General features: G+C 38.0%; 1 protein-coding gene across 1 annotated transcript in view; it reads right to left on the bottom strand.

The window, feature by feature from the left end:
- The window catches only part of NUP133 (nucleoporin 133), a 33,601-nt gene extending 25,097 nt beyond the window's left edge, over positions 1–8,504 (bottom strand). Inside the window, exons 1-9 of the mRNA XM_050314297.1 lie at positions 8,291–8,504; positions 6,467–6,585; positions 5,753–5,856; positions 4,613–4,720; positions 3,186–3,317; positions 2,246–2,416; positions 1,471–1,626; positions 1,306–1,376; positions 602–749 (exon numbers count right to left, since the gene is read on the bottom strand). Of these exons, the coding sequence (XP_050170254.1) occupies positions 602–749; positions 1,306–1,376; positions 1,471–1,626; positions 2,246–2,416; positions 3,186–3,317; positions 4,613–4,720; positions 5,753–5,856; positions 6,467–6,585; positions 8,291–8,469 (1,188 nt within the window). The 5' untranslated portion in view covers positions 8,470–8,504. The remainder of the gene's footprint in view (positions 1–601; positions 750–1,305; positions 1,377–1,470; positions 1,627–2,245; positions 2,417–3,185; positions 3,318–4,612; positions 4,721–5,752; positions 5,857–6,466; positions 6,586–8,290) is intronic.
- Positions 8,505–9,623: the final 1,119 nt, after the last annotated feature.

Consider the following 9,623-nt stretch of genomic DNA (forward strand, 5'->3'; position numbering starts at 1 on the left):
TGAGGGTTTTTTTCCTTCCATATAGTATATTCTTGTTAATTTCACACGGAGAGATAAGTAAACAGATCAATTATTCTACAGTTTCCACATTCTCCTTCCACCTTAGAGTTTTAAGATGCCATTACAAGCAGCTGGGAGAGGTGGGGAGGAGTGGAAGATGTTTACCAAAGAAAGTAATGCCCAAGTCTATGCTTGCAGAAGACACAGAACAACCAATGTACTCCACAGATAACCAACATGCCCTCCTGACTCCCAGCACGGACCAAAACACAGGTGTCTTAATTCCTTGTCCTGCAACAAGAGTCTCAACAGAGTCTCAGATCTGTTCTAAATGGATTGCAAGAGCATACCACAAAATTAGTCTTTAGAAACTTCCACAGACAGGACAAAAATTAGGATAAACCAGCAGGAGTCAGATATTCAGACTTTTATTTTTGGTGCCTTTTTAATCTTATACCTTAAAATGCAAGGCTTGACCTTGACATACAGTTAGCATCAAACTCAACAGATGCTGGTACACATTTTCCTCAGAGCATTACGAATACATACTTCCAAGAGGAATTTATTTTCCTTTAGGCTATCAGAGCCTTCTTTAGCTTACCTGAAAAGATGGGTTATACTGTGTGACCTCCACGAGGACATCATCGGACATCTGGTAGCCTTTATCTTCTACTGTTATCAGAGTGTAGTAGACAAGACACGGATGATCTCCAGGATGCCATGCTGCAGCAAGTATGACCAGCCCATCACTATTCAACAACAGAGAGATTATTACTACATATTTCACTTGCTGAAACTCTACCACTCAAAAAAAAAAAAAAAGATATCTAAGTACAATCTTAAGTAAATATTTTCCAATCTTGTAGGTTTTTTAGAAAGAAAAACTGCACTATTTGTTCTTCCAAGCTATTAATTAACAGTGTTCATATTGCAGTACAAAACTGAAGCAAGAGAGGTGTAATTTTATGTGAATAAATTAAGTACAAGAGATACTGAATCCTCTGCATTTGCTGGAACAGGTTATAGTTGCTTATTTGTTAACTTTGTGATATCAAGACAAAACAAATACCCAAACCTGATAAAATGACACTAAAAAAAGTGAAAGGAATTACTATCAGGTAAAGAATCTATAATGTTAAAAAGATAATGATGGCATGAAATACAGGATAATAATCTAGTTTGCTTATTTTATGAACAGTGACACTCCGGTAAAATTAAACTGTAACTACTAACATGAAGTTTTTGCAAGAAAACAGATTCATCTCATTAATGTAGGTCTTACCAGATGCAAGTGTGCTTCCTTACCGATTCTGTTGCAAATCCATGTACTGTATATTTACTCCTCCTTTGATATCTTCATAGTTACTTTCAGAACCCTAAAAATCCAATACATCTGTCTTTTAACTATATATAAACAGGCTATTAGGTAAAAAAACCACACAAACCCCTTCCAGGTGAGCTGACTCTTACCCAAATTGCATCTGTAATATGTTCTTTCAGGATCCTGCTGATATCCCAGCTGAGAATATAACGTTCTGATGAATCATCAATCTCCCATTTGTTTAGATTTGAACTTGTTAGCATATAAAAGCTTGATCTCTCTCTATCCCAAAGAACGCTAGAAATCTGTATTTAAAAAAAAAAAAAAAAAAAAAGCTAAAAAGGTTAAAGCAAAGCCTTAATATTTGGACACAATAATCTAAACCACTCTCAGTCCACAAAAAAAAAAAATCATCACTTCCTTGGGCAATGCACACAAGTTACAATCAAGATGAGTATTATGATAACTTCCAAGAGAAGTCTTATTTTATAGATATAACAACATCTATACTAAGTACATTTCTCCTACTTTCTGCCAACTTCTGAGGAGTTCACTGACAAAACTCAATGCAACAATCAACTCTTGGCAACTCTAAATCAGAAAAGGTTGCTGTTAATTTCTTCAAGTCGTAATGAAGCTACCCCTAAAAAAACAGGACTTGGAATCATTGCATATCCCCCAAGAAGTATTATTATTTCTTTATTCTGATTTAAAGAGCAAGTCAGCAATCACCTTTACAAAGTATATAGATTTATTTGGCTTCTGTCTTTCAAATTCCAAGGAAATACAAGTAACATAACTTAGCTTAGTCTTACTTTTTTTGATCATCATACACCCTTCCAAAATCTTTTCTTTTTCCTTTCTTAAACACTGAGGCTTAAACACAGAGAGAAATTAAAACAGATGAATGTTTTTCAAGCTTACCAGAGCATCACTTCCAGGAGACAATATACCCAGCAGAGAAGAAACCTTTCTACCAATTCCAGAAAACATGCCCTGACCCTGTGGCAGGGCATGCTGATGAATCTTGCCAGAACTATCAGGTATCAACCGGACTAGCTGACCTCTGGAAGATGACAAAATAAAGCTTCCTCCCTAACAAAAAGAAAAAGCATCTACATTAAAAAAATAAAAATCACATTCCTGAAAAAATTCTATTGTCAGTTAACAGTCTTTACATCAGCTCCTAAGGGTAAACACTAAACAAGACACAAGGCATTCTTAGTACTTAAGAGCTACCAAAGAAAAAGAAGCATTTATCACATAAAAGGCTGTTTAAACGAATTTTCCTCGTTATTCTCTATGTTTGAATCAGTGCAGCATACAGTTTACAGTATACTTTTTAAATTTTAAAATGTAATTTTTGAAAAAAAATTAAAATAAAATATACCTAATAACTTCCTCACAGGCACTGATACATTTAATATTCCCATGATTAATTATTAATTAAATAACACTGAACTTCCATATGTGCATTTAAAACTCAGAGGATTACTAAGCACACTGTAACCTTTTCTTTTTTATTCAGCAGCTTCTTATCCTAGAGGACACTAATATAAGTGAACTGTACAGCAAGACTTCCATCCACTTATGTCAAGAAAAAAGACAAACATCTGACTGGTACTTAGCAGTGGCAGAGACTCATTTTCTTAGTTTTGTATGACATTTTTATCCATGAAACTCAAATTCGGCTAAAAACCAGAATTAATATCTCACATAATCCTTGGAATCTAGTGATGAAAACCAGTGTTACCTTCGCAACATTTATTGCAGACTTAGGACTGGTAATGTGGAGCATGCTGTTCCATTTTTAGATTAGGAATAAACCCAGTGTTTTAACATAAATCATACCATTTATTATTACCTTTACTGCTGTCAGGAAACTGCACAAAGAGCCTCCAAAGTCTGTAAAAGTGTCTGTATAGGAACCTTCATGTGCAAGATTGGGCCAGTAGCGCACAGAACCTTCGCTGGTAGCAACCATTATGGCCAGAGACTTGAAGTGAAAAAAAAATTAACAGAGCATGTAAGACAATAATAATCAGACTGCAGCTTTAAGTAAAATACGTTATCTTACACATCAAGATTGGGGGTGACAAACAAAAAAAGTACTAAATACATATAAGGGCACACTGACAAACCTGGAACTGAATCACAAAAAGATTATGCAGCATAACTTAATTCATGCAGGGAATGTTATACTCGCTTATTTTACTAACAAGAGTATTTTCTCCTGGTTCTTTTTCCTGATTCAGGGTCTGCTACTGAAATGCGAGCAAAACTTACTGTTGCAAGACAGAAGACAGCCTGTGGAGAATTTCAGACGGAGAGTTACAAGCTACTATGGAAGACTTAAAATGAAGACTGTAACTTAACAAAGAAACTGCTATAGTGTCATGAAGTGAAATATCAAATCATACGGTGGCTTTTCTTTTCATAATGACCCAGGTATGAAATTCAAAGCATGAAGCCAGAGACTGTTCAGATAGAGATTTTGACAAAAAGCATTGTACCTAATCTACTGTTGTTAAAAAAAAAAAAAAAAAAAAATCACAGAACAATAGAAGAACTGTAGCTGAGAGTTGTTATTGAGCTCCTCAAGAGTTTTCTAACTGATTTTTGACCTGACACTGGCCTTCATAAAAGAAAACCACCTGGCTAATAAACATAACAATTTAAAAAACACCATAGGGTGCCCTGTCTTTTGTGATTCCTGCCCATTATTTAACATTTTTCATTTTAGTGAAATATTTTCTACACTAACATTTCTACTTCACTCTCTAAAATCATAGTATCCAGGCCTAGCTCACAAGCTGTAGAATTAAATTAAAAAAAAAAAAAAATCTTGGTTTAGGTGTATTACTTCCTTTAAAATTTCTTTTGGTGGTTGTCTCTCATCTGTGTGTAGTCAGAATTAATCCACTGCTGAACAACATTTTCAGCCAGCATGCATTTAAACTGCACTTGCTCAGACATCATACTTGATTGCCCCAGTGTTTCTTCCCACAATACCTCTTAGTTTACAGCAATTTTGGTTGTTGTGAAATCATGTCAAGTAATCCTTAGGAAAACTACTACTTAATCTGATCCTATAAAATGTACATGGTGTAATTTGAAAGGACTAGCAGAATTTTCTTTAATTCAAAAATATTTATGGCCAACTATAAAACCTGACCTTTTGAATAGACAGCATACCACCAAATGTTTTCAAAGAAGTATTTGATAGAAAAGTATATATTCAAAGTTATTCTAAAGGTGCTTTTAAACAACTAAAATTTAAAATTTGATCACCTGCAGGGAAGGTGCTTCACCCGAGGAATTGAGACAAGATATAGCTGCTAAACTAGAACTCCACGGGAAGTCACTGGGTGGCAGCTGCAGTTCCTTGCACAGAGATAACTGGAAGAAAGGAAGAAAGATATGCCATAATAAATATGAGAATGGAAGAACTTGTTCCTCTGTCACCAAGTCATTAGACTTTTTTTACCCTGCTAAAAATTAAATTTCAACTAGCCCATATACTGTGTAAGGGAACCAGAAGAACACATGACATTTTCAGCAAGGCTGTCACAAACAGCTAAAACCCACCTACTTGTATTTCTATATTTTCAAATATAACTGTTTTCTTTAGTTGAGTTCCTTATTATTTTATTCCTTATATATATAGTATTCCTTGTTACTGTATTACTTAATACAATAGTCTAACAAAGCAGCAAGACATTAAAATTAAAAATTAAACTAGAAACACTTGAGAAAGCTTACTAAGTACTAAGTACTAACAGAATAGAAAGGGGAAACACTCCTCCCTCCCCTACACCCTCTCGAAGTTAAATGACCAGAAAAGTTTTAATCCCTTGAAAAATCTCCGCAAGTACCAGAATGCATATACTTGACAGTCCACTGTAAGCGGAGGACCTGTATAATTAAATTACATTACACTAATTGAAAGATACTAATTTTGTAGCTGCAGGTTTCTCTGACTATAACTGCTATACACTGAAATGACACTGAAAGAAACATTGTCGAGAGGGGGGAAAAAATTCTTGACGTTAGAAATATAGATGAAACATATGTTCAGCATCTCTGAAACAAACCTTTTTTGGTTTTTTTTGACAAGTTGAAAATCAATCCCAGAATAATCTAAACCAACTGTAACATATAACTTTTAACTATCAAAATAAGATTTATCAAGACTATCTGACATAAGAGCTATAGTATTAAAATACAAAGAATTAACCTTAGTGTCATTCATTACAACTGAAGAACTTGAACTTCAGTTACTGCTGGCATGACTTCATACCAACCCCGCTGCTTCTGGGGAAACCAGACAACCTCCAATTTATAAAGAAAAAAAAACCCACAAAACCCCACAGCTGCATAACTTGTTCAATTAGAACAAAATACAGACTTCCAGTTTCACCTTTTAGTTACCTTAGCTACTGCAGACTGACCGATCTTCCAAATAATCAGCCTCTCTTTATGGACTAGCCAGGCCCATCCACTTTCATCCACCTGAACACTCAGCTGGTCATCAGCTACGCAAAAAAGTAATTATTTTTAAAAAACATTCAGATTTTTAAAACACTGTAGAGCAATCTTTAAACCAGTAAAATTTCCTTCTCATTGGAAAATAAGAAATATATTATATTAAATTAGTTTCCATATTAGAATTTCCATCTATTTGATTAAGATATCAAATTACTACGTATCACTTAAAAATCCATTTGACAAACACTCAACTTTTGAGACTGAAAAGCAAGACAACCCTAGAAGCTATTTCCATCAATTTAGAGCAGATTATAACAGCTTTGTGAATCACTCAGCAATTTTTAAGATGATTTTTAAGATACATATTTGGTTCCTCTTATTTCTACTATAAGCAAAAGTTACTAAAAAACTACTGTTGGCTTTCTTCACAACCTTGCATTTTACAATACATTGGTAAAGACATCACATGAAGAATATTTCCATGCATTCACACCCACATGGGCGTTATTTCAATTATTGTTACTTAACCAACATGAGAGGCACAGACATTTCAGTTTCCAGTGTAAAGTCAGGACTTAAATGGCATCAATAGCATGTTAACACATCTCTCACCTATTAATATTCCTAAGGAAAATAACAGATAAAATAAATTCTTACCATCAGCCTTCTTCAAGGCTTCCATAACCTTAACAGGCAGCGAGGATCCAAAAGCCTTAACATCGTAATTAATAGTCTCAGTTGCTGTAGGAAGCTGGATAACTCTGGTAGGAGTTGCTCTACAACAAAACAAAAAGTTATAGTTAGCTTTTTATTGTTTCTTCATTGGCTTCAGCAGATATTTACTTCATTAGTATCTGTTTAGAAATAGATTTATGTAAAATAAAGACCTAAAGCAGTAATTTGGTGGCCTCCTTACACATTGCTAGCTGTCATCAAGTTCTTTATTTTTAAAGAACTGACACTGAATATGCAAGCAAACCAGCAACAAAAGCACTGCTCAACTACTCTGCCTTCTGGTTATCTGTAGAATAAAGCTATTCACAATGTCAGGAGAAGCTTAATAGAAGTTCTTCCCTGACTGCACAGCCTTCTTTCATCCCTAATTCTGACACTGCTGGGCAACAGTTGTTGCACTATGCAACACTTTTAACACTTATGGCAGATTGGATCAGACTGCCTTTATTTTTCTAAGGAGAATGCAATTCTTATCTGTTTCATAACATAATTTATAAAAGCTGCTTTGCATCTTTCCCCACCTTCTCTCTCTGGAACAGCATAGCTCTGTCTTGTCCTTTGAACATGATTAAGTGGGAAAATTTCCTCTGCTTTTAGAAAAATGCCCCCATTTTATTTCTCCTCACAAATGAAATGATGCCAGAGGCCTCCCAGTGTGAAATGGCAAAAGACGATGATATACAGCTAAAGACAAGCCTGACACCCAGTTTGCGAAAATTATTGAACAGACCTGAAGTAAAAGCTCCCAAAAACTGAAAACAGACCATTTTGTTTATCTCAACAACAAACAGATACTCCTGAGAAAAGAGTTTCTGAACCCTCCTGAAACTGATCTGAGGCTCCTGTTGTTCCTCAGTTTTGATTCATATGGAAGGGGAGTACAGGGGAAAGGAAGAGAAGGGTTGGGTGGGTGACTGTGAAATGCTTAAACTTTGACTATTTTATATTCTTTTAAATGCAGAGGTTCCTATTATTTTCATATATCATACATGTATCATACAGTTTTATTGAAATTTTCTGGAAAAAATGTAATTTAATACAAAACAGACAATACTAAGCACTTAAGTTGCCAAAAATGTTTCAAAAATATCCCCGATCAAAGATTTCTAAACAAATCAAGCTGGGAGATACTAAGAAAAAAGTTTTATTGTAGAACAAACTCTGCATAAAAGAAAGCAATAAGCGAATATGATACGGAAAGGGTAATTTATACACTACAGGAAAGGTTCCATTCTGTAAATCCATACTGACGCCTAAAGTCTTCAGAACTGTCTTCAAAGAAACCAACTTCCAGAGGACAGTGTCTTGACAGCACAGCGTTATTTGGGATAAAGAGCAAAACAGAACTTCTGAGTTACTAATATGGAACAAAACGCAAAACACAAAAACGACTCCACAGAAAGCTTCTTGAGTATTCCAATGACCTAGCACGCACTTTTCAAAAGGACACCGCGGAAAAAAACAAAAACAAAAAACAAAAAAACAAAACAAAAAAACCCACACACAACAAAAAACCAAACAACCCACTACTGGAAAGAGATTTATGGTTGATCAGAGATACCAGATTATCTTAGAGTACACCGCCTCCCCCCCATAAAAAACCCAACAAACCCAAAACCACAACCCCAAACCCCACAAATGGAACACCCGCGTTTGTGAAGCAGCAGCGCCGCAGGCTCCAGTGCCCCGAGCTCGCAGCGCCGGGGCAGGGTGTGCCGGGTGTGCCCGGCCCGGGGCGGCACTCACCGCGCCGACAGGGAGCCGCTCCTCCGCGCCGACGGCGAGAACAGCGCCGGGGAGGCGGCGGCCGCCACCACGGGCACGCCTTTCCTGCCGCCCGGCCGGGACAGGGGGCTGGGGGCGGCGCTGCCCAGCGTCCTGCGGGCCGACCCGGGGGTCCGCGGCGAGGCGGGAGCCGAGAACATGGCTATGCGCGCTGGAGCGGCGCCGGGCCCGCGATCCCGCCTGGCGCCGGCTGAGCGCGTCACCGCGGGGCGGGCACCAGAGGGAAGGAGGAGCCGAGCGGAGCGGGAAGCGCCGGGAGGAGCGGAGCGCGGCCCCTGCCGGGCAGCGGCGTAAATCCCCCGGGGCTGCTCCCACGGGATACCTGTCCCGGATTCCTAAGGCTGCGTTTTAGGCGCCGTGTCTCACCGAACCCGCACGGTTGGCTGGCACTAACCCGCTGGAGCGCGGAAAGGTGGTGTGTTTCACATCTGTGCTAAATAACAGTCACGCACTACAAGTATTCAGTGGTATAGGAATAAGATTTTAGCCTTCAAGGGGAACTAAATTTTCCTCACTGAAACAAAATACTCAGTGGCATTGGCTTGTAGGAAAAAGAGCTTTCATAAGGTAAGTAGGTACCATCCACTTAGGGACGAAGTTGAGTTGTATGTATAGTATCTAAAAAGCTAATTAGTTAACGATAAAATTAACTAAAAATAGAATATTCAAGAATTTCCTATAGTTTTCAAAAAAAATGTTCTTTGATTAAAGACTCGAGGCTGTTAGGTTTTCTGTGTGGGTCGTGGTCCAATATGACAGAACCCAAAATGCAGAGCAGATAAAAACTTGAGATGGGTAATGTGGCACAACTGAAGTATGAGGCACCTGTCAGCTTCAGTGCTTTGCCTTTTTAATTAAAGCCGTCCCCTTTAGCTTTGATTTTATGGGAGAAGCAAACTACGAAGATCTAGTGGAGCTTCTCTATACTGTTCCACTCCCGGGCAGATGGAGCTTGTTAGCCCTTAAAAGGCAACCCATCTACGTCCTAAGGACCTCGCTGCCACCGTCCAAGCTCGCTTGGCCCCGGCAGATGAACCTTAGGATTAAAGGGTGGGCTCAGTTCCGCGCACACTGTGTCTCACCTGAAAAATCCAATGCGCAGGCTGGAAGGTGTAAAGACCTTCCCGGATCTTTGCTCGCGAAGAATGGCCATTATTTGTTATTACATGAATGTAGGATCCTTCTGTATAGCCTTCTCTACACATATGATGCTAAATCATCACGTTTCTGTCACTTCATCGAGAAAAACAAGCCAAATCAGGAACTGCACACATAAACAAGCATATAGGGGAAA

This window comes from Myiozetetes cayanensis, unplaced genomic scaffold (genome assembly GCF_022539395.1).
Source record: "Myiozetetes cayanensis isolate MyiCay16 unplaced genomic scaffold, myiCay2020 scf2-11, whole genome shotgun sequence".
In the NCBI taxonomy this organism is placed as follows: Eukaryota; Metazoa; Chordata; class Aves; order Passeriformes; family Tyrannidae; genus Myiozetetes; species Myiozetetes cayanensis.